Raw genomic sequence first — 26,556 nt, 5'->3', positions numbered from 1 at the left:
AACTAGGTCTTAGAGAGTTATGATTGCTATTTCCTTGAACAAGTATGATTCTCAAAATCTGAAGGAACTTCAGAAGTTATCTAGTTGAAGCCAGATCATTACAATACATTCAACAAGTGATCACTTAGCCTTCACTTAAACACTTTCAGTGACAGGAACTAGTTCTCCCCTCCCCAAATAACTCATTCCATTTTTTTTGACAGTTCTAATTGTTAATTTTTTTCAGTCAGAAAAATCTGCCCCTCTCACCTTGAGAGTAAAAGAAAAATAAAATTCATGTTATAAGCACATATAGTCAAACAGAATTGATCTCGGCATTGGTACGTCCAATGTGCATCTGAATCTGCCATCCATCAGAAAGTGAGAAGCATGTTTCAGTATGAGTCTTCTGGATTGTGGTTGACCATTGTGTTGATCAGAATCCCTAAGCCATTTAAATTGCTTCTCTTTACAATATTGTTGTCATTTTATAAATTGTTCTGGTTTTGCTCGTTTTACTCAGTATCAGTTCATTCCCAGTTCTTCTAAAATCATCCTCTTACAGTACAGTAGTATTCAATCACGCCCTGCCTTAGCGTGTTCACTCATTCTTCAGATTCCAATGGTCTCCTCAAAGTTATTTTTGTACATCTTAGTGTTGGTTTTGCCTAGGATTAATGCCTCTCTTAAGTTACCCTTCCTGTAATTCCCCCTTTCCCCTGTCCCTCATATTTCCCAGAATGAAATATGTATGCACTCAACTCCATGTGTATTCTTCTATCCTTTGACCAGTTAAGAGATTCACATCGCTTGGTTCCCTTATTCCCTTCCTCCTTATTTGTATAGACTTCTACTTTCATACTCCTAATTATTATAAATTTTCCCTAACTTTCCTTTCCCTTTCTTTCCTTAGTTATTTCTCTTCCCCTTCATTTTCACTCATTTTCAAATCATTAGTACAGAAAGAAGTACTCCCAGCTCTTCTAATTCAACTCATTCAATGGTTTCTAATGACACAGTTCAGAGGGAGCATATTTCCTCATATTAGAATGTAAGCAGATTATCCTTGTTCAGTTGCTTATGATTGATCCTGTATGTTTGTTTTGTTTCTCTGCACTTCGAAGTTTACACGCAGCTCTGTTGTTTTCATCATGAATGTTTGGAAGTCCTCTATTTCATTAAAAAATTCATTTTTCCCCTATAAGATTGTACTGTTTTGCTGGATAAGTTATTTTTGGTTGCAAGCCTTTGCCTTTTGAAATAAAGTATTCCAATCTCTCCACTCTTTTATAGTGGTAGCTACTAAAACATATGTGATTCTAACTGGCTCTTCAGTACTTAAATTCATGCTTTCTGTCTGCTTGCAGCACTTTTTCTTTGACCTGTATTTGGACCCTTGGAGTTTTCATTTCAGGGTTTCTTTCAGGAGAATAGTGTATTCTATTTCTACTTTGGCCTCTGGTTCTAAGAGATTTGGGTTGTCTTTGATAATTTCTTGAAAACTTTTTTTGGGGGGAGAGGGCATGAAGGGGGGAGAAAATGGCTTTCAATTATTCCAGTGACTTTTACAGTTTCTATCCTTGACCTGTTTCCCAGGTCAGTTGGTTTTGCAATGAGATAGCTCACATTTTCTTCTATGTTCTAAGTCTTTTGACTTTTTAAAAATTATTTCTTATAGACCATTCTAATTGCTAAAAAGTTTTTCCATGAAAATGTGAGCTCCTTGAGAGCCAGTAAAACGGTTTTGCCCTTTTTTGTAACCCATCATTAACACAGCATCTGGAACACAGTAAACAATTAAATTCTTGTCAACTTATACTGCCAAAATCTGCCTCCCCATCACTTCCACTCATCATACAGCTAGGAGGTGTAGGGCATAGTGCTAGACTTGAGTAAGACCCAAGTTCAAAACCTACCTTAGACACTAGCTCTGTGGCCGAGGGCATTTAACCTCTCAACCTGTTTTCATCTGTAAAAATGAAGACTAAAATAGTACCTATCTTACAAGGCTGTGATGACAATTAATTGAAATAATATTTGTGAAGTATTTTGCAACCCTCAAAGTGCATTAGAAAAGCTAGATATTATCAGTTCTTGTTCTGCCTTCTTGGGCAAAGCAGAATAAAATTAATCTCTTTCACATAACTTTATAGTTGAAGATTTCTATCGTGTCCTTACTGTCTTCTTTTCTCCAAGCTAAACAGTTCCTTCAATCAATTCTAATATGGCAAGTTTCAAGAGCCCTTCATTTTCCAGGGTCATACAGCCCAAGACCTGGTCCAGCTTGTCAACATCCCTTCCTGAATAAGCCAGACATAGTCTGACCAAGGCTAAAAACACATCATGACTTATGTCTCCCTCTTCTAGACACTTAGCTTCTATTAACAAATGCTGACAACTGAACTAGCTCTTGGCTGACTGTTTTACAAACTCATCAACAGCTTCATGAATAGTTTGCACTTGAAGTTCTGAACCCAAGTATTGTCTCTATTAAATTTCATTGTTTGCTTCGGCCTGTTTCTCCGGATCTGTTTAGCTTCCAATTATGTTATCCCATGGATTACATTCATTCCTTCTGTCTGTTATGCACAGATTAGGTAAGCAAGCCTGTTCCATATCTTTATCCAAGTCAGTAATTAAGACATTGACCAAGACAGTGCCAAAGGCAGAACCTTATGGCATCCCATTAGAGACTTCCTTCTAGGTTGTCGTAATAACCATTCTTTAGATGAGGTCATTCAATCATTTCTCTGAATCCAACGAGTCCACAATTTCTATGTTGGGCACAAGAATATTAAAGGCTGAACTACTAGATACACTTTGATACAGTGTCTGATCAAGAAATATTTGTTGAAAAAATGAGCAAAGTTATCATCTCGTTTTTAATGTTCAACAACTTCCACGGATGTAGAGAATTTTCTTCTTTTGGATAAACGAATTCTAAGTTGAGAAACAAGGGAATTAGAGAAAAATAATCTTGCTTTCTTTTCTAATCAAAAGTAAACAGTATGGTGCAAATTAGCTTCATAACCTAGTATTTCAAGTTTTATATACTGTCTGAAGTAGTGTGTACACGTTTTTCAAAATTCACATTTATAAAAAAAGGAGTAAAAAACTCATTTTTGCTTAGAGTATTAAATATATTTATTGACAAAAGAAAATATTCAGAATATATCTTTATGCTTTGGACAATGAAACAATATATGTATCGGGTGATGGGTGGTAAATACATGGCAAAGGTATCACTCAAATCATCCACTGTCTTTAAGAAAAAGCAGTATGCACATGTTTTGTTAAATAAAAGAACCAAGTCATACTTCATTTTCTGATGCAGCTACAAAATTGATCATATATTCTCTTGTACACACACACACACACGGTAGCCACGAAGACCTAGGTTTAAGGTCTACCTCTTGCACATGCTGGATGTGATCCCCTCAGAACCTCTCTAAGGCAACTCTCTAAGATTAGAGGTTACAGAGAAGGTGTTCGCCTACATTGGTAGAGGAGTATTTCCTCATTTATTTTAGTTCCCCATGTCAGTAAAATCACAAGTTCTATCCACATCCTGATTATTTTGGAAAGACAGATTAGATTAGTGTTTTCAACATAAAGGGAACTAAGAAAACAGTCTCTGTCAATGCAGATGGGCAGCTTCTCTGCAAACTACAGTCTCAGACCATCACCTAGGGGGCAACTTGCCCAAGATCACACAGCCAACAGAGATCAGTCAGACTGGAGTCCAGGTCTTCCTGGTTTTGGGGCCACTTCTCCATCTACTTTGCAATAACAATAACAACAACCTTTAGTGTTTTTAAGATTTAGAGAGCTTCACATACACTATCTCATTTGAATCTAACAATAATCCTGTGAGGTGTTACTAATATCCTCATCTTACACACGAAAACTGAGTACAGACATATTTTTTAAAATATATTGTTGCTTTAAAATTTACACCAACTTCTAAAAATGAAAACTCTGAATTGCAAAGAGGTATTACAGTATATTCAGCAATAATTATATACTTTTGTAGGGAAAAAACTGACTTAAATTTGAATGTAACAAATCAGATCCATCCAAATTTGACACGTGCCACATACCAATATTCTGATGTCATTAATTTTATTAGGTAAAAGTTTTTAGGTTCTATTTTTAAAAATCAATTAAATTTAAAGTTACAGTAACTAAATCCCACAGCATATAGTTTTTCATTATTAGTTTTAAAACATCATCATATGAAACTGAGAAGCTGTTTATTTCTGTGAAAATAAAGGCTTAAGTAACATTCTCCAGAATGTCTGGTTTACATAGAGGATTCTTTCTTACAGAATTCAAAACATGTAATTTCTAAATCATTGATTTATTCCTGGATGGTCACTTGCTCCAACCCTTCTTGAGGAAACTGAGGTCGAGAGAAATCAAGTGGCTTGCCCAGAGTTAGAGTTTGCATGTGGCAGATGAATGATTTATCAAACAACATGAAATACATGACTCCATTTATCCTCACAACACACCTATGAGAGAAGTAGGTTTCACACATTGTCATCTGTTTTAAATGATGTACCTGAGGCCTGGAGAGGTCACTCAAGAAAAGCTCAAAATGCACTTAGATTCACCGAATAAGGATATTCACTAATATATTTTTAAGAGTCTGGTTGACAATAAAACCCAGTGTATTTTTTAATAAATCAAAGGTATTGAATTTTTATTGCACCATTATATCAAAACTGTATGAACTTTTAGGGTCCCTAATTTGTATTCTTCAGTTAAAATCCATAGGAAAACTCTATAATTCTATTACATCCTGAAAAGTCCAAAGTTGGTGTTCTCAGTTGGAGCATTGAGGGCTGCACTAATGCTGAGACCAAGGACTAGTCTGGTATCGGCTGGGTCAATAATCGCATCATCCCACAGCCTGAAAGAGAAGAAAACAGACATCACCAATAAGAACACCACCAAAGCTATTACTGGTACATAAAGGTAAAGTGCCCTCGCTTCCCAACATCACCTCACGGGCATGGTGTACTCCCCTCTCTATATAATCAGTTCTAATTAAAACATCAAAAATTTGAACCATATTTCTAAGAGAACATTTCCTTTTTTTAGGAATTAAATGTTCTATTAATACAAACCAACTAGACTTGCTTAATAACAACTTAACATTAAATTCATTTCAATGCATAAAGTATCATAATACCCCCTATATCTGCATGAGGATTCTCTATCCATTCATTCTCTTTTGTCTTTACTCATATAAATGTAGCTAAGTATATTCTGTGTTCTGTGATTTTTTAAAATCTGCATAATTTCATAAAGATTCTTCCAGAGTTCTATGCAATCTGTATACTTGGCCACTTTAATTACTTTACAGAATTCCATTACATTAACGTACCACAGTTTTCTTAACCACTCCCTAATGTTCAGTGGAAGTTATAAAATTAGTCTTATGCTTTGAAACATAATTCCTGTTAGGAATTTTTTCAGCCTTCTGTTCAAAATTCATCATAGCAGCATTATATGAAATTGAGGGAAAAAAGAAGGAAGCTACCAATTTCTGGAATCTTCTACAGATAGATAAAGAAAGAAATACATGTTAAGTATCTCATCCCAAACCACCAAAGAAGTTAATACCAAGAATGAGGCACAGAAACTATTCACTACAACAGTTCTCACAATCTTTGGCCAAAGCCTTCGTTTCCCAAAAGGGAGCTAACTGCGGGTAATATAGGTGGCTGCATTCGTGCTCGTCTGAGCTTGCTGAGGCCACAGAGAAACAAGACTGGCAAACACGTTTAGGCAAACACTACTCTGAGAAGCTGTCTATCATCAGGCACTATGCTGCTACTGTTTGGAGTAGAGGTTCTTAGCAGATCCATGCTAGGGGAGAAAAAAAAACACTTTATATTTAAGTGACAACTCATAGGAATAACTGGAGTTTGAATAGATCAGCAGAATTTTTTCCCTCAAAATGAAAACCTTCCTCTTTTAAAAGCTTATTATTCTCACAAGTTTTAGGGGCCTTAGCTTATCAATTCCACAAGAGAAATGCTTCTAGACAAAAATATTTTAAAACAAACATTTTTATGGGTTGCTTACGAAAAACTCATACTAAATGAATAGTTGACTACAGGTCAACAAGGCTAAATCTAAAGGCCAAAGATCAGGTTATGGAATTGGTACCTAAAAGCAGCAGTTCAAGAAGATACAAGGGGGAATCTCTGAGGATTTACTGTAATCTATCCATATTTTTGCTCACTTGGTATTGCTGTTATACTCTATAACTTTTAAGCACACACACAAATTTTGTTTTTTAAATCTACTTGGGGTAGAGTGGGCTTTCATTCTCCACCTCTCTCCCTTTTCCTAACTGATGGGACATGCTTACTTATCACTACTAAGGGGCAGTGAACCAAATATAACATAAGAAAAGTAAGAATAAATAAAAGAATGACAAAAGGAAAGCAATAATGCATTGTTTCACCTCAGACTTCAGCCAGTAAAAGAACATTAAAAAGTGATGGAAAACGAAGCTTAGAGCAAAACTTCTTATTTCATGCAGTTAAAGATAATGATTGAAATTCTAGAAAGTGAAACTTTTATTTAAAAAGGAAATACATTCAACATTAAACAGTTCAATCTACCAGGGAAGGGAAAAGAAAAAAGACATCAAGATTAGATTTTTAGACAAATGCGTAAGTACATATAATAGATATGAATATTTACCATTTAACAAACATTTATTAAACACTTACCATGTGAGACGAGAGCATGTGCATATATAGACATATGTTTCATACATAGTATGTATCTAAAAAATATCTGTTGAATGAATAATTGAATAGAATGCTTTTCCAGTTGTGCTGGATGTATTCTTTAGGTGTATGCAATATATTTTTTATGTGCATGTATATGTACATATGCATATATGAATGATGTACAGAACCTAAGACAATGCCCTTTATATAGCTGTTCATTTCTCAGCTGTGTCCAACTCTTCCTGATCCCATTTGGGATTCTTGGCGAACATACTAGAGAGGTTTGCCATTTCCTTCTCCACATCATTTTAAAGATGAGGAATTGAGGTAAAAAGGGTTAAGTGACTTGCCCAAGGTCACACAACTAGTAAGTGTCAGAGGTCAGATTTGAACTCAGGGATTCCAAACCTGGCAGTGTATTCAGCTGCCCTGCCCTTCACATAACAGACAATAAATATTTCCAGATAATGCTGCATACCAAACACTTGAAAAGAGAAACTACAGGGACTGGGAGAGAAGGTCTGACGGAGATTTGTGTTGATGAACAAAATAACCAATGAACATCAAACTTAGTGCCACAGCAATCTACAGCTACTGATTAAAGATGGATCGTAACTGTGACTCTGATGCTAGTGCTAGGTCCTAATGTTAACGCCTTTACTGAGGCTACCTCCAATTTATGCTACATACACCTTGCATGTACATAGCTGTTTACATACTGTCTCTCCCATTAGACTGTGAGATCCTTGAGGGCAGAGGCCGTTTTTGCCTCTCTTTGTAGTTTCATGTTTCCAGTACAATGCTGAGTACTTAATAAGTGCCTGTTGACTATTAATTGACACTGGCTAAAGTGAAAATCTGCCAGAATAGTAACCACTATTGGAAGATGATCTCTGTTTTGTTTATTGAAGGCCTTAGGACTAGACTCATACTTCAATTCTTATCAAAGTAATCTTTAGATTCTATGCCAGAGCATAATCTTAGCCTTTTAGGTTCTATTCCCTTAATTGGGTTTGTTTAAATTAAATAATACAGGCAGTTTGTACAGAAAAATACTCATCCGTTCATACATGCATTCCATAGAACTGCACCTCACATATATGTACAGTGTGAGGTACCATGAAAATGATTAAATAGGTTCATATGCCCTTTAATTACAAGATAATTTAAACAGTTGGTCCTTCACAAAATTCTTAATACTATAGAGAAAGCTTTACATAATTTTTGACACTATTTTTAAAGGACTTTTTTTAAAAATGCAATTTGCTTTTCCTTACCAACCTCTAAGGTCTCTAGCACCAAGAAGGGAAAATATTGCTTTTTAAAGGTTATTAGCTGGTGACAGTTTTCCTCTTGTTTAAACAAACTTCCTTCAGTATCAGACCACAGCATCAATTATTAATCCACCTATTACAGTTCTATTGACAGAAGATAAATCAAATCTAGGCTCATAAAACATTCACACGTGGGAGTTCTGAAGTAACAACAGCAAAGAGAAGGAAACGTCCTATGTAATTGGTTAGAATGGAATTGATCAACCTCCCCCTTTGAAACAAGTAAATTAAAATGGCACAAAGAGAACAGAGCTGGTTAATGGTGTACATTAATAAACGCTGCTCCAGGTAAGAATTCCTAATAAGATACTTGTTTGATTAGAAAAACAGTGAAGGAGAAGACAACTGGCATCCCACTTGAATAGCCCAATGGAATTGAGAACTAAGCACGTTATGACAATAGGTTAGCAAAGTTTTCAGAAAGATCAGGACCAACCCATCAGGACCACATCCCTGGTCAAACCGACGTCTAAACAGGACAGGGAAATAATAAGCTCAGGCCTCAGAAGCCTTGACGTAGAAAAACTTTTTAATCTTAGAAAGCCTATCCAAGCACTCTTCCCTCTCACATCCTAATTCACCAGGTCATGAGCACCTAGTGATGCCTGACACAATCACAGATTGACTCATCTTTTGGGTGTCCATTTCTCTGGAAATCTGGAAAAAAGATCCTTTTTGTGGCAAGAAGGGTTAAGTGACTTAAGTGATTTTTTTTTTAATTCCCCTCTTCTGGATGAAAGCCATTTAAAAAAAATAAAGATTCATCTATCTTTAAGAATTATAGTCAGCAATTCCAAAGAACTTATGATGAAAAATACTATCCATCTCCAGAGAAAGAACTAATGGAGTCTGAATGCAGATCTATCTAAGCAAAATTTTTTTACTTTATCATTCCTGGCTTTTTGGTCTGTGTTTTCTTTTGCAACATGGCTAATATGGAAATGTTCTGCATGGCTGCACATGTATAATCTATATCAAAATTGCTTGCCTTCTCAAGGAGAGGACAGAAAGAGAGGGAGGGAGAGAATATAAAACTCAAAATTTTTTTAAATGAATGTTAAAAAATTTTTGTTTACATCTAATTGAGAAAAATAAAATTAAATATAAAAAGAAAAAGAATTAGAATCATGCTTAGATTCTTTTGAAGTAATCTTTATGTTCTGTTCTAAAAAACTCCTAATTTCAAAGGGGACTACTCCAAGAGAGGGGACAAGTAAGAGAAATGCAAATTAGGCAATGTTTCCTCACAGAAACACATCTCAACTGTACCCATCAATCCACCCACAATCATCTGTCTAAATTACTTGTAGGTGGCTATACAATATGCATTTTATCTTAAGTCAGGGTCCCATGTTCCTTCTCTGCTGCAGTGACCAGTACAAGGGAGAATAAAAAGGCTTATTCATGTAGGACGAAGAAAGAGTAATATGTGATTTCTTAAATTCCAGATAATATTCTTTCCTAAAAGGGATTTTCAATCTATGCTTGTTGTTTACTGGTGATAAATCAAGAAGAAAAACAAGCTTTTTCACCAAAATCATCTAATTTCTACATTACATTTATTTTCCTTTTACCCTATCAAAAAAACTTTGTAAGTCTCTACAAGTACCTAGCTTAAAGAATAATCTAATTTTAAAAGATGCAAAAAGTTGTTTTCATTTTCCATCTGCCCAAGGGATAAATACAAGACACTGAGCTTAGGGCATTCTTCATAATATTTGGAATCAGACTTTCCGAGAGCTATTCAGCAAAGAGGAGGCCTAACATAATAAGATCCTTGATTTTAGACTGGAAGAGACAAGGATAATTTATTGCCTCATTAAAAGATGTAAGAAACAAATAGAAAACACTGCTGCAATTCAGGAGGTAATTAAATGACAAATAGACATTGACTGCAACCAATAACCTCCTGAATTTACCTGCACAGTTGTTAACAAATTTCAATAAAGCACTCGACCAAGCTTTTTGTGCAAAGTGTGACCAAACAAAACTGAAGTCAATAAGGTATATAAAAAGAATTCAAAGTTTTATTTAATATTTTACTTTTCTCAATTACATGTAAAAAGAGTTTTTAGCATTTTAAAAAATTCTGAATTCCAAATTCTTCCTTCCTTCTCCCTTCCCCCTTCTGAGAAGGCAAGCAATTTGATATAGCTTATACATATGCAGTCATGCAAAATGAATTTCCTTATTAGTTATGTTGTGAAAGAAAACACAGATTAAAAAGAAAAGAAAAAGAAAGTTTAAAAAAAGTATGATTTGATCTGCACTCAGACTCCATCAGAATTTTTCATCATAAGTCCTTCAGAATTGTCTTGGATCATTGTTTTACTGAGAATAGCTTATTCAGAGTTGATCACTGTACAACATTTCTGTTCCTGTGTACAATGTTCTCCTGGTTCCACTCACTTCACTCTGTATCAGTTCATGTTAAGTCTTTCCAGATTTTTCCAAGAACATCCTGTTCATCATTTCTTATAGCACAACAGTATTCCATTAAAATCATATATCACGAGTTTTTCAACCATTACCCAATTGATGGGCATCCCTTCAATTTCCAATTCTTTGCCACCGCTAAAAAACCTGCTATGAGTATCTTTGTACATACAAGTCCTTTTCCTTTTCGGTTTTTTATTGCTTTGGGATACAGACCTAGTAGTGGTGTTGGTGGGTCAAAAGATATGCACAGTTTTATAACCCTTTGAATATAGACCCAAATTATTCTCCAGAATGACTGAATCAGTTCACAACTGCACCAATAATGCATTAGCATCTCAATTTTTCCATATCCTCTCCAACATTTGTCATTTTCCTTTTCTGTTATATTATACAATCTAGTGTGGAGTGGTACCTCAGAGTTGTTTTAATCTGCATTTCTCTAATCAATAGTGATTTAGAGCATTTTTCACATAACTATAGACAGCTGTGAATACTTCATCTGAAAAGTGCCTGTTTATATTCTTTGACCATTTATCAACTGGGGAATGATATATTCTTAAAATTTGACTCAGTTCTCTATATTTGAGAAATAAGACCTTTATAAGAGAAAATTGTGGTAAACATTTTTTCAGTTATGATTACTGTGCATTTACCTCCATCTATTTTCCCCGTTTATCCTACTTTCTCCTTTCACTATGTCCATCTTTAAGTGTTTTCCTTCTGACACCACCTCCCCAAATCCACCCTCCCTTTTACTAGTCATATTCCCCTTCCCCTCCTATTTTCCTGTAGGGTAAGAAAGATTTCTAGAAGATGGCAGAGTAGAAAGACACACATATGCTAGCTCTGAACCCACAGCCCATAAAATATCTGTAAAGAAGAACTCCCAACAAATTCTGGAGCAGCAGAAGCCACAGAACAACGGAGCAGATGAGATTTCTGTTCCAGAGAGACCTGAAAGCAGACACCAAAGGTCCCTTGTGCACCGGACCCAGAGCAGAGCCCAGTCCTGACTTGGCAGCACGGCACCGAGAGGAGCCGGTCCGAACAGGCTTCAGGGACAGAATCTCCAGCGGCCACACGGGTCCCTCCACCCGTAGGTAACAAGGGTTGGTGAGAGTCTTTTTGGCTGGTAAGAGGGGAGTGGGGTGTCCCCGTGGCTCGGCCCCCTCGGGAGGCAGCGGCGAGGTGGCAGCGGACAGGGTCTCCCCAAGCAGGCAGGAGCCCAGATCCATTGTTGAAGGTCTCTGCATAAACCCCCTGAGGGAACTGAGTCCCGAGAGGCTGACCTGCCCCCTGCACCTGAACTTAATCTCACACTGAATAGCAGCCCTGCCCCCGCTGAAAGCCCTGAGGCTGGGAAGCAGCATTTGAATCTCAGACCCCAAGCTCTGGCTGGGAGGATCTGGAGGCAAGGTGGGGGTGGAAAAAAAATTCAGAAGGCAAATGACTGGCTGGGAAAATCCCCAGAAAAGGGAAAAAAAATAACACCATAGAAGGTTACTTTCTTGGTGAACAGATATTTCCTCCCTTCTTTTCTGATGAGGAAGAACAATGCTTACCATCAGGCAAAGACACAGAAGTCAAGGCTCCTGTATCCCATACATCCAAAATAAATATACCATGGGCTCAGGCCATGGAAGAACTCAAAAAGGATTTTGAAAATCAAGTTAGAGAGGTGGAGGAAAAACTGAGAAGAGAAATGAGAGAGATGAAAGAAAAGCATGAAAAGCAGGTCAATACCTTGTTAAAGGAGACCCAAAAAAATGCTGAAGAAAATAACACCTTGAAAAATAGGCAAACTCAATTGGCAAAAGAGGTTCAAAAAGCCAATGAGAAGAATGCTTTAAAAAGCAGAATTAGCCAAATGGAAAAGGAAGTTCAAAAACTCACTGAAGAAAATAGTTCTTTCAAAATTAGAATGGAACAGATAGAGGCTAATGACTTTATGAGAAACCAAGAAATCATAAAACAAAACCAAAAGAATGAAAAAATGGAAGATAATGTGAAATATCTCATTGGAAAAACAACTGACCTGGAAAATAGATCCAGGAGAGACAATTTAAAAATTATGGGACTACCTGAAAGCCATGATCAAAAAAAGAGCCTACACATCATCTTTCATGAAATTATCAAGGAAAACTGCCCTGAGATTCTAGAACCAGAGGGCAAAATAAGTATTCAAGGAATCCACCGATCACCACCTGAAAGAGATCCAAAAAGAGAAACTCCTAGGAACATTGTGGCCAAATTCCAGAGTTCTCTGGTCAAGAAGAAAATATTGCAAGCAGCTAGAAAGAAACAATTCAAGTATTGTGGAAATGCAATCAGGATAACACAAGATCTAGCAGCTTCTACATTAAGGGATCTAAGGGCATGAAATATGATATTCCAAAAGTCAAAGGAACTAGGACTAAAACCAAGAATCATCTACCCAGCAAAACTGAGTATAATACTTCAGGGGAAAAAATGGTCTTTCAATGAAATTGGGGACTTTCAAGCATTCTTGATGAAAAGACCAGAGCTGAAAAGGAAATTTGACTTTCAAACACAAGAATGAAGAGAAGCATGAAAAGGTAAACAGCAAAGAGAAGTCATAAGGGACTTTACTAAAGCTGAACTGTTTACATTCCTACATGGAAAGACAATATTTGTAACTCTTGAAACTTTTCAGTATCTGGGTAGCTGGTGGGATTACATACACATACACACACACACACACACACACACACACACACACACACGCACACACACACACAGAGACAGAAAGCACAGAGCGAATGAAATATGATGGGATCATATCTTAAAAAAAAATGAAATTAAGTGGTGAGAGAGAAATATATTGGGAGGAGAAAGGGAGAAATGGAATGGGGCAAATTATCTCTCATAAAAGAGGCAAGCAAAAGACTTTTTAGTGGAGGGGAAAAGAGGGGAGGTGAGAGAAAAACATGAAGTTTACTCTCATCACATTCCACTAAAGGAAGGAATAAAATGCACACTCATTTTGGTATGAAAACCTATCTTACAATACAGGAAAGTGGGGGAGAAGGGGATAAGCAGGCTGGGGGGGATGATGGAAGGGAGGGCAATGGGAGGAGGGAGCAATTTGAAGTCAGAGGGACAGGATCAAAAGAGAGAATAGAAGCAATGGGGGGCAGGATAGGATGGAGGGAAATATAGTTAGTCTTACACAACACAACTATTACGGAAGTCATTTGCAAAACTACACAGATATGCCTTCCAAAGGGAATGGGTGGGGAGGGAGGGATGAAGAGAAGTTGGAACTCAAAGTATTCATTAGGAACAACTGTCGAGTACCGTTCTTGCTACTAGGAAATAAGAAATACAGGTAAAGGGGTATAGAAGTTTATCTGGCCCTATAGAACAAAAGAGAAGATGGGGACAAGGGAAGAGAGGGATGACAGAAGAGAGGGCAGATTGGTGATAGGGGCAATTAGAATGCTCGGTGTTTTGGGGTGGGGGGAGGGGACAAATGGGGAGAAAATTTGGAACCCAAAATTTTGTGAAAATGAATGTTAAAAGTTAAATAAATTAATAAAAAAAACCAATTAAATATATTTACCAATAAAAAAAAAGATTTCTATACTCAAATGAATGTGTATGTTATTCCCTCTTTCAGCCAATTTCAAGGAAATTAAGGTTCAAGCCTCCTCCCACCTCCCTCTCCACTGTAAAAGCTCTTTCATAGCTTTTATGTGAGATAATTTACCCCATTCTGCCTCCTCCTTCCCCCTTCTTCTATTGCATTCCTCTTTCTCATCCCTTAATTTTACTTTTTATAGATATCATCCCATCATATTCAACTCACACTTGTGATCTTTTATATATATGTATATATATATATATATATATGTACGTATGTATGTATGTATATTACAAATATGTATGTATTTGCTTTCTAATTGCCCTAATAATGATAAAATTCTTAAGGGTTACAAGTATTATCTTTCCATGAAGGAATATAAACAGTTTAATCTTATGGGATCCCTCATGATTTCTCTTTCATTTTACTTTTTTATGCATCTCTTGAGTCTTATAGTTAAGTCAAATGTTCTAGTCCACTCTGGTCTTTTTATCAGGAATGCTTGAAAGTTCTTTATTTCATTGAATATCCATTTTTCCCCTGAAGGATTATACTCAGTTTCGCTGGATAGATGATTCTTAGTTGTAAGAATCTAATTCCTTTGACCTAACCTAGGAGTTTTCATTTTTAGGATTTCTTTCAGGAAGTGATTTTTGGATTTTTTCAATTTCTATTGTATCTTCTGGTTCTAGGATATCAGGGCAGTTTTCCTCAATAATTTCTTGAAAGATGATATCTAGGTTCTTTTTTTTTTAATCACAGCTTTCAGATAGTCCAGTAATTTTTAAATTATCTCTCTTTGATTTATTTTCCATGTCAGTTGTTTTTTCCAATGAGATAGTTCACATTTTCTTCTATTTTTTATTCTTTTGATTTTGTTTATTGTTTCTTGATGTCTCACAGAGTCATTAACTTCCACTTGCCCCATTCTAATTTTTAAGGAATTATATTCTTCACAAGCTTTTGTACTTCCTTTTACATCTGGTCAAATTTGCTTTTTAAGGAGTTCTTTCTTCAGTGAATTTCTATATATTTTTTCCATTTGGTCAATTCTGCTTTGTAAAGAGTTCTCTTCAGTGTATTTTTGTGCCTCTTTTACCATTTGGTCAATTCTGTTTTTTAAGGTGTTACTTTCTTCAGTATTTTTTAATGCCTCCTTTACCAAGTTGTTGATTTGTTTCCTGACTTTCTTGTATCACTCTCATTTCTTTTCCCAGTATTTCCTTTACTTTTCTTATTTGATTTTTGAAATAATTTCTGAGTTCTTCCAGGAATTCTTTTGGGGCCTGAGACCAATTCACTTTTTTTTCAGGCTTTGAATATAGCAGTTTTGACTTTGCTGTGTTCTTCTAAGTTTGTTTTCTGATCTTCCCAGTCATCATAGTAACTTTCAATAGGGGTTTTTTATTGTTTTTTTTGTTTGTTTTTGCTCAATTTTCCAAACTATTTCTTGACTTTTAACTTGACGTTACAGTTGAGCTTTGCAAACCAGGAGAACACTGCACACAGTAACAGCAATAGAGACCAACTCTGGTACAATTCTAATCCAATTCCAAAGAACTCATGATGGAAAATACTGTTCACATCCAGAGAAAGAACTATGTGGTCTGAATGTAGATCACAGCAAACTATTTTCACCTTTTTGTTGCTTTTTTTTTCTTTCTCATGGTTTTCCCTTTTGTTCTGATTCTTCTTTCACAAAACGACTAAGGTGAAAATATGTTTATTATGATTGTACATGTAAAACCTACATCAGTTTGCTTGCCTCATGGGGAGAGGGGGAAAAAGGAGGGAGAAAAAAGTAGTTTGGAAATCAAAATCTTAAAAGTGAATAGTGTTAACTTTCTTTACATGCAATTGGAAAAAAATAAAAACTTTTTTAAAAAATTTTAAACCAAGTTGGGTTCTGCTCCCAGGGTAAGGGGGGACTGTCCCAAGTTTCAGGGGTTTTTTGTTACTGTTTTCCAAGCTAGCTCTTGGGGTATGTAAGATTTCAGTTCTTCCAAGGTGGTATGATCTAAGAAGAGTGTGTGTACCACTCTGTTGGCCTATGCTCTGGTCTGTGAGCAACCAGAAGTACTCTTTTTCTACCTTGGAATTGTGATCAAGGACCCTGCTCCCCTGCAGCTACAAGTTCTAGTGTGCCAGTATGCCTCCTCACCTTGGGACTGAGACCCAGGACTGCAACGCAGATCTGTGCATAGGCAATGCAACAGAGTCCTACAACTAGTGCCAACAAAGGAACCTCTGTAATCTCCTTCTAACCTTTTGTTTAACTCCCTTAATATCTGTGGGCTGAGAGCTCCAGAAGCCACTGCTGCCAATCCCCCAAGAACTGCTGCTATTTTGCCAGAGCACTGCCTGCACTGGACTGTGTCCCACTCTCACCATGGTGAGAGAGAACTTTCCTGCCAACCCTCTACATTCTCTTGGGCTGGAAAGTCTTTCACCTCATCCTTTTGTAGGTTCTGCTGCTCCAGAATTCATTTTGAGACCTTATTTTAAGACTGTTTGGAGGAGAATCTGGGAAAGTTTGGGCAAGTCCTTGCCTTTTCTCAGCTACCCTGGCTCTGCCCAACCAAGAACTCCAAATTTTAAGAAAGAAAAAAATTCAAATAATATGCTCCCTCGTTCTTTATACAAAGAGCAAGAGTCAAGGACTAGAATCACATACTTCCTGATTCTCAGCAGAGCCCAGTAACTAAAGGCTAGTCTTCTTTGCTGCTGGCCATGATCCAGTTGCTAACTCAGCTATGGCAAAGGAGGGCGATGTGTGCTAAGCAACCCAGAGATATCTGGGAAGGAAAGGGAGGCTTTGAAAACTAAGAGAGATATTTCCATCATAATTCATTCACATTATACAGAAGATCAAGGTTTGAGAGCTGGAGAGGAATTCAGGGCAGAGAAGTAAACTCAGATCCAAAGACATTATTAAGTAACCAGGCCAGGGTCATATAAATAGCAAGTAGTGGAGCAAGCAGTAGAATGCAGGTACCCTGACTTCAAAAGGTCAGCATTCTCCCCACCACACTATCCTCAGACTGAAAGAATACACATTCCATATTACAGGTGAGGTCTGAAAAAGGAGCTAGGAGATTGGAGGCGGGGGGTAGTTGTCCTCAGACAGGTTTTAGATATCATGGTCAAGTTATATTTTCCATGATTGCTAAGATCTATGAAGCTGCTACAATAGCCAGTTATGAGCAAATACCTTGCACTGGAGTAGTAAGGACTTCCTTCTTTTTCAAACCTCTTCAAGATAGGCTCCTTTAAAGCAGCTTCTTCTTCACTGGAGAGCTGAAAGAAAAAGGAACTCAGGTCCAATCGATCAATTACAGTACAGGGTAAGAGGTCTCTGTTGAAAAACTCTCAAGAACAAAAGGGCTGCACATGACAAGGAAAGCAAGTTACTGCGCATTAACCCCTCTTATCATCGAACTTCTCAATACTCTAATGAAATCACACATCTAATTATAAAAAAAAAAATCAACTATCTGACAACTTCATCTGTCATAATATGGCCAAGGGCTAGGAAGTGCCTCACAGTGTAACAAAAACTTAGATTTACATAACACGACAGAGCTTTTTTAAAATGAATTAAATATAATCTCGTGTGAACCTGCAAGTACACAGGATCACTAAAGTTCCATGATAAGAATGATAAAAATTGACCCTTTTCACTCATTACTTTGATAAATGATTTCACTATGTTTACCAAAGGAATGACTATATCTTTGTACACTACAATTACTATAATAATTAAAAGAACTACATGACTTCCTAAAAATTAACAGTTTTCCCAGTCTCTTAGGAACCGAATGCAAACAGACACAACCATGACCTCTTTCCACCCAAGGGCTTGTTCACCATAATTTTCCACCCAAGAAATTAATCCTTGAAGTGCCCACTATGTATAAACCAGCTTGCAGGCACAAGGGATGAAAGGCTGAAACTGGAGAAGAAAACTTGAGCTCGAATCTGGCTTCCTATGTTTACTAGCTGTGTAATCCTGGCTAACTCACTTAACCTCTATTTGTCCCACTTTCCTCAACACTAAATGGAATAATAACAGTACCTCATTCCCAGGGTTGCACCCATCAAATCTTAAAGCATTCTTTAAGCGCTACCTGTTACCATTGTGAAACATGGACAGTCTACACTCAGCATGGCATGCCCACATAAGAAAAGGTGCTGTGCTCTTTGAGCCAAGCAGAATTGAGACAGCACAAAGTAAAGGCAGGATGCACAAATTAGGGATATCCATCCCAAATGTTCATAGGGACTATCCGTGCCCAACCTGTGGTAGAGCATTCCAAGCTCATGTTGGTCTGATTAGCCACAGTCGGATACACTGAAATTTCACTTTACAATGGTGATGTCATTGTGGTCCTCTTCGAAGACGAAGGACAACCACCAACCAAACAACCTGTTACCATTATAAGGAATTGTGGTTGAGGCTGGGGATAGAAAAACAAAAGAGGCCCTGTCCTCAAGGAGCTTACATGCTACCAGGGCACACAGCAAACTAATAATAGATAAGAAAAATATAATTTTAAGCCAAAAATCGCTAATGGGGGAAGGGCCTCAAAAGATCCAAGTGAAGTGGGAGTGCATTCCAGACATGAGGAATAGTCTGTGCAAAAGGAAGAGAGCAGGCCATGGGAAGCCAGGCTGGGGGTGGAGAAGGGGCTAGTCTGGTGGGACAAAGGCATGAGCAGAGAAAAATAACATGGAATAAGTCTGGAAAAGTAGACTAGAGCCAGATGGTAAAAGGCTTTAAAAGCCAAGTTGCAGTATTTGTATTTTATACTAGAAGAAGAGGTATACTGATAAATGTTTAGTTAACTCCAAAAATAATTGTGTATGTCTGCATACGCACGTGTGCACACACACACACACTCATGCATGCACGCATGCACATACAGGTGCACAAGTTTACTATAAATTTTACTGGTACAAAAGATGTCTATCACACAATTTACAAATAATAGTAAAATACAGAATACTCTTCATTGCAAGCTCCAACTAGCTAAATAATTCTCACAGAATGTTTTTTTTGGTTTTCACCAAATTCTTGTACCCCATACCCAGCCTGTGGTTGCAAATCAACCACAATTTGACCAAAGGAGTTACATCATAATCTGCTGACTCTTTTTCCAATAAATTTATTATCATTAAATCTGATAGATGATTTACTGTTAAACTATTTCTCACCCTCATACAAATTACATTTATTAAACTAAAGCCTCTTCAGTATTCCTGAATGCAATAATGCTAATTACTCTTTCAGCTTTTTGTACAACTGCAGATATTAGAATATTGTTTGATTCTATATTATGTACAGAAACCTGAAAACTGTCCAAATCAAGTCTGTTTTAAAATTTCACTTCAACAATACAATTTTTTTTCACCAACTATTCACGGTGAAGTTAGTTCTTCATAAGTCAAAGTAGGTGGTTCTAACAAATCAAAATAATTTTAAATGCTTTTATGATTTTTGTCTGATAAAAGACATAAGTTCAATGTGATAAATTATGTTTCCAGTAACATATTCCTAGAAGGAACATTAAATATATTATTTTCACTAAATGGAATGTCTTTAAACTTATCTGATTTAATCAAATATTCAAATTCAGATGCATGTTCTCTAGTACAAGTTTTTAAATTTCCCAGAGTTCTTATGGAACGTTTCAGTAGTTTCTGAATATTAGTTGATCTTAATTGCAACACTGTTGAAAGTAATGAAAATTCTTCAAGAATGTCAATCACTAAAGCAAGGTCTTGCAAAATATTAACGTTAGCTAATCTCTTCAAAACCAGAAAAATCAGAAGAACAAGAAAAATGCCGAAATAATGAAGCACATGCGTGCCATACAGCAGGAGCCACTCCTAAACTGCATGAAATCCATCTTGGTCCCAGGAGTCTATCCTTTCTATTAACTCCAATTTCAAGCTCTTTAGCTAAAGTTTTGAGCTCAGTTTGATTTCTGCATCAGATTAGTAACAAGCAGAATAAATTTTATTCAGAAAAATTGTTACAAATATTAATATTTGAGATACTGGAACACCAAGGGATATTTGTAATCAATGATTTAAATAGCGCCCAATGATTCCATTAGGAAAATTTCCTAAGAACTACATAGCTATTCCAGATTTTCTTCACTCCCACTGCATTAGCACCATCAGGAGAAAATACAAGTAAGTTCATTATCAAAAAGTGAAAAAGCTACAGTCATTTAAAGTAGACAATAATGTACTGAAAATATACTCTCTGCTGGGGGTATCATAAATTCTTTGAAAACAAATAACATTACCATTGTAGAGCTGCCTGCACTGCACACTGGCCACATTTAACAATTGGCTCCCTAAATCCCTGAAAAATTAACGACTGTCTTTCAAGCCAGCTCTAGCACGAGCCCCTGAAGATCAGTGTGCACAAGGGAGGACCATGAGCAGACCTCAGCTCTGGAAAACTGTTTGAAAGACACATTAGAGAAGGAAATAGTAGAAGAGAAGATTCCAATAGACGACTGCAGAAGTCCAGGCAAGAGAGAACAGAGGCCTAACTAGAGGCACAGCCCGCGTAAACCAAAAGAAGGAGACAGACAGATTGCAGAAACGTCAGAGGTTCAGTCCAGTCATTTTCAGTCCTGTCTCACTCACTGTGACCCCATGCGGGGTTTTCTTGACAAAGATCCTGGAGTGGTTTGTCATTTCCTTCTCCAGTTCATTTCATAGGTGAAAAAACTAAGACAAACAAGGGTTACACCACTAGTAGGTATCTGGGGTCACATCTGAACTCAAGAAAATGAGTGTTCCTGACTCCAGGCCCAGCTGCCCTTGTCATACCGGTAACTATCATGTAATAAATTCCTGTAACAGCTGCCAAATATTTATTTTCAGATAAGAAGAAACATTCAACTTGAGCATACTGAATTAGGATATAGTTCACCTACAATAAAAGCAGACTCCTCTTACTTGTCATGTCCCAGAAAATGTTTTAAATAGGAACATAAATCCAGAAATGAAAAGGACCGCAGAGGTCATCCAAGCTAATTCCTCTCCTCTTACAGATGAGGAAACTGAGGCCCAAGGTCAAACAGGTCATCAATTCATTCCTGATGATGAAACGTACTATCCGCCTCCTGACAGAGAAGGAATGGGATCAGGGTGCAGAATGAAAAATGCACTTTTTGACACAGCAAATGCGTGGACTTATTTGCTTGACTGTGCATTTTTGTTACAAATATTAAGTGTTTCCTTTTATTTTTTAATAGGGGTGGAATTAGGAGGAGAAAGAGCAACTAATGATAGTGTTTCTTCCCCCACAAAAAAAAATGAGGAAGAAAAAGTCATTGAACCATTTTTAAGTGTACAAAATAGGGCAGAGGGAAGTTCAAAGAAAAATGAGATCATTCGTTCTTCAATTTACTTCTTCAGAAGTTGTATGTAAACGCTTTCTATTCTACTTTGTATATGAAAATGTTTTTTAAAAGAGTGTTTTTCTGTTCTTCTGGTTTTTTATTGCTTTTAATTTACACATAAAGGACTTTGGTACTAAAACATTTGAGGATGGATAGAAGTTTGCCACAGACTACAAGTTAGAAAAAATAGTCTCCAGCAAATGAGCTCTTGGATCATTCTTCAAAAACAATCTTTTCTCTAATATTACTGAACCATGGATTCACTATTTGGATGAATCGGAAACCACAGAAACTTGGACTTGAGCCTCCTTAGGGGTTTCTGGCTCTTGGATAAAGTGATCATAAAAGTGACTGATGGATGTGTTCGTGGAGGGGAGGGGAAAGGGGAAAGGGGAATGGATTAGGGGGAGGAGGACTGGGAAGAGGAAGAGATACAAGAGCTAAATCAATTCATATGGAGGGAAACAACTTTCTGACAGAGAAGTTCCAGAAACATCCATCAGTCACCCATGTTACATTTTATTACAAAACTCAATGCTTTAAACGTCGTAAGTAATAAAATTTACTAAAAAAACAAAAAACCTCCAGTAGACCCTAATAGAGAAATAAAAATAAGAAGCAATTCCAAAACCTTTCCTTTCACTCGCTGTCAGTAAGCTTCCATCGCTGTTTCCAGCCACCTTTACGTAGGCTTTCAAACTTAATAAAATCTTCAGTGTTCACCATGAACTACAGAACCCGCCTACTCTTCACATCCTTGAAAATATTTTAAAGCAAAATGAAACAATGCCAATTAAATTCATTTAAATCTCACGAAATGCAAATTACTAAAATAAAATTAAAACTCCATTTTGCTTCATGCCCTAATTTTCTGAAGTCTTCTTAGAAAGTCTAAAAATCTGGCACCTCAACATTGCCACTGGATGTGGCCTAGAGCAAGTGAAAAATAAAAAGCATATTTACCTCCTTCCCTTCTCTCGCTTTTCCGTCTCTTGCTACCGTGGCTAAAACATTTGCAGCCTGTTCTCCTCCCATCACTGAGATGCGAGCATTTGGCCACATGTACAGAAACCTTGGGCTGAAAGGAAAAAAGTAGTTAAACATAAACAATGTAGAACAAAAAGATCTCCTGTTTCCTAAAAATGGTAGCTTAATTTATTCTTTTCCATCAAATATAATGAAAGTCTTAGTTGACTTTTTTGTTACTTACCAACCCCATAAATTATATTTATACATGTTATCAGCTAGAAATCTTTAAATTCTTCCTCTTTTATTTCCTTCCCAATAATCTAGTAAATACTTCTACTTTCAAGTAAAAGGCAAGAGACATTACATTTGGATTCACAAATCAAACTTTACAATTTGAATTTCATTACATCAGAACCAAAGGTCTGAAAAGAACAAAAATTACTCTTAGAAACATTCTCTAAGAAGCATGAAAACAATTAATTAAAAAGGAACCCTACGGTACATGCCTCAGGAAACTCCCACATAATATTCAGCTTCACTCCTAACATAAGACGACACAGACTGCAGGCTTGGCTTTGTGTTAAAAACCGATCTGAACAAAAGGGCACACGGCAGACAAATGGGAAGAAGTCGTCTGTTTCTCTATTTGCCCACTTACGAATATGATCTGCCACACATTGCAAAATTTCCAGCTCCATGAGATCCTCCAATGATGACAGTAATTTTGGGTACACTGGCACAGGCTACAGCAGTCACCATCTTGGCTCCATCTTTTGCGATTCCTCCAGCTTCATATTCTTTGCCAACCATAAATCCTTAAGGAAAAGAACAGAAACAGAACCTGGGGATGATGGAATTAATGAACAAAGTAAGACCACATAATTCAATAAGCATTAATTAAGCACCTACAACATGACAGGCACTGAGCTAAGAACTGTGAGTACAGAGAGGTGGGGAAAGGGAAGTAACAGGAGATAAACTATGTACCCAGGTCAGTAAACGGTGCTTTCCAGGAATGAGAGACAGCTGTGCAAAAGCATGGAGAGGAGAGATGGATACTGAGTATAGGAAGCAGAGAGCAGGGTATTTTGGCTGGCACATATATTACACAAAGGGCAGTAATATGCGTTAAATTTAGAGAGGTAGGCTGGAGCCAGATTGTGGAGGGTTTTAAAAATAAGGCTCAACAAATCTATATTTTATCTCACAGGATAAAGTGAAGATGTTTGAGCCTGGTAGTGGCGTGGTCCCACTTGAACCCAAGGCAAATTATTTTGGCAGTATGGATGGAGGAATGACTTCTTGCTCCTGAACCGCCATAACAAAGGTAACGACAACAAGGAAGAAGAACCAAAAGACCATTCGCTTCACAGCGAACAACAAATCTGAACAACTACAGATTCCATCTGGTTGACAACATACTTTCAGGACAATATATCTGATTCATCATTCATAAAACCTAAATCCTGTCTAATCTCCTTAACTGAGCTGGAGAGGCTAGCTTGGAAAGTCTCATTCATTGCCTAATTCTCCCGGAGGGAAAAAAGAGAGATGGAAAAAGAGGCCAAATTCTCAGCATGCTCCTCTTTCTCTCCCATAGTTCATAGACCCTCAGGGCCATCACTCCTACTGGAGCATCTCCATGATCATCCATGTTTTCTAGAAGGCTTTTCTCTCCAGTGAGAGAATTTATTACTCTGTTAGGATACTACAGGATTCCCCTTCATAAGCAGAATCCACACCACCTGATTCTGAGCAGCTTTCTGATGGCAATGAAGCAGTTCAGGTTTCTCCTTTCTTACCCTCAATATTCTGAACATATAAATCTAATCATTATCTCTAAATCTATACAAAATCTTCTTGGTTCCACATTAGTCTGAATTTCCACCTGGAATTCACCCATATGTGAGGGAAGGAAAAAAACTGAGAATCAATCTCAACATCCTCACACGGTTTCCTACAGCCAAATTGTTCAAATACAAATACATCAAAAACACAAATACATCAACACCTTAATTTACTGGCACTCAAACAATTAGCACCCTTGTATGAGAGAATATCTAATGACAGAAGATTTAGGCTGAAAGAATAGATATTAAGGAATGGGTGTCAACCTTGGGGGCTCACGTGTCCCTGGGGATCCATGTAACCTATGTTTTCCAACATTTTTGGTACTGACTTGGATTAAGTCAGAGATAACTGAATGACAATCAAATCTGCAGATAACCAAAGTTGTGAGGGACTGCTAATATGATGGACGAAACAGGAGGGATCCAAAATTAGATTTAGAATGTTTATAAATATGAGATTAATCTAACATGACTAAATTTAACAGGGACAAATACAGAGTCCCAAATTTTGGTTAAAGAAAACCAACTCAAGATGCATAAAAGAGTCAAGAGTTCTAGTGGACCGTAAGCTCAATGATGTAATATGTCAGTCATAAAAGCAAATGTTTCTTTGGACTTCCTAACAGAGGCACCATGCCTGGAATAAAGCAAGAAGAGCCCTACTGAACTTTGTCTTGAACAGAAGACACTTGGAGCACTCTTCTTTGCGTAGGGCACCATACTTCAAGAAGAGAATCAGAAAAGAGGGTAATCACGATAGTGAGAGGCCTGATGTCCAAGTATATAAGAACCATTTTAAAAGAATATGAATGTCTGGCCCCATTTATTAAAGATTTAATAAAAGAGCTAAATTTTCTAGTTTCAAACACCAAATGGGATATCATTATATTATTCCATGCCAACATAACATTACTGAACTTCATATTCAAAAATTATGGTCCTCTTGGAAGAGTAAAATGGATTTCTAATTTTTTTTGTAATAAACTTAAAGCAATTCATTCATGTGACATATAAAGTGATATTCAAATAACCTAGGAAAGTACTTTCCTTTAAAAAAAATTGTCAGGACAATCACGTTTTCATCTTGATGACGACAGCACAATATAGTTGTTTGAGCAAAAATATTATGCCAGGTCAGTCTAGGGTTTCTAGCATTCACTAATAGAATTTTAAAATGCAGGCTGTACTTTCAAATATGCCCTCTTAAAACTTTGATGAAATAAAAATGAATGTTTTATAGAGACATACAAAGTCAACATTTTCAGTGAGTGACTCAAAGTGAAACTGAAAATAGTATGCCACTTTTTATTCCTATATAAAACTCAAGGAAAAATATGGTGACATCAGAGACACCCTCATTGTTTTATTATTAGCATTTAAGGAATATCAAGACCACTCAAGTATTATTCACTACAACACAATAGATATGTAGATATCTATAGATAGATAGGTCAGGAAAGAATAATTATTTTCCTCACAGTATTTAAACAGTTTCCACTAGACAAAAATGTTGTATTCTAAAAGCTCATAAGTTGTTACCTGTTCAAAACATGGAATTTCCTTTCCAATGGAAATAAGGTTAAATAGTTCCTAGATAAAAAGCCTCTTTAAGAAATAATGTCTTTTTTACTAAGGTGAAAATATATTTAATAGGAATATATGTGTAGAACCTATATAAAATTGTATGCTGTCTCAGAGAGAGAGTGAAGAGGTAGGGGGGAAGGAGGGAGAGGGAGGGGAAAAAAATTTGAGATATATGGAAGTGATTGTAGAATACTGAAAACAAATAAAATTATTTTAAAATTTTTTTTAAATAATGTATTTTCCCAAAGAGATAAAAAAAGAAAAAGGGTTCATATGTGCAAAAATATTTATAAACAGATCTTTTTGTGGTGGCAAAAAATTGGAAACTGAGAGGATGAAAACTGGGGAATGGCTGAACAAATAAGTTGAGGTATATGATTGTGATGGAATATTATTGTACTTTAAGAATGATAAATGGGATGGTTTCAGAAAATCCTGGGAAAAATTACATGAACTGATGCAAAAAGAAATGAGCAGAACCAAGAAAACACTGTACACAGGAAAGCAACACTGTAATGACAATCAACTGTGAAAGTAAAGTACTCTGATCAATACAATGATTCAAGACAATTCCAAAAGACTCATGAGGAAAAAAAGCTATGAACTCTGAGTGCAAAT

The 26,556-nt window shown here is 36.7% G+C and overlaps 1 protein-coding gene across 1 annotated transcript in view; it reads right to left on the bottom strand.

Moving 5' to 3' along the window:
• Positions 1-3,098: 3,098 nt before the first annotated feature.
• MCCC2 (methylcrotonyl-CoA carboxylase subunit 2) overlaps positions 3,099-26,556 on the bottom strand; it is a 105,341-nt gene continuing 81,883 nt past the window's right edge. Inside the window, exons 14-17 of the mRNA XM_072606302.1 lie at positions 23,163-23,319; positions 22,499-22,613; positions 17,323-17,408; positions 3,099-4,894 (exon numbers count right to left, since the gene is read on the bottom strand). Coding sequence (XP_072462403.1) covers positions 4,777-4,894; positions 17,323-17,408; positions 22,499-22,613; positions 23,163-23,319 — 476 coding nt within the window. The 3' untranslated portion in view covers positions 3,099-4,776. The remainder of the gene's footprint in view (positions 4,895-17,322; positions 17,409-22,498; positions 22,614-23,162; positions 23,320-26,556) is intronic.

The sequence above is a fragment of the Notamacropus eugenii genome, chromosome 4 (genome assembly GCF_028372415.1).
Source record: "Notamacropus eugenii isolate mMacEug1 chromosome 4, mMacEug1.pri_v2, whole genome shotgun sequence".
In the NCBI taxonomy this organism is placed as follows: Eukaryota; Metazoa; Chordata; class Mammalia; order Diprotodontia; family Macropodidae; genus Notamacropus; species Notamacropus eugenii.
This window is presented reverse-complemented; position numbering and strand designations above follow the sequence as displayed.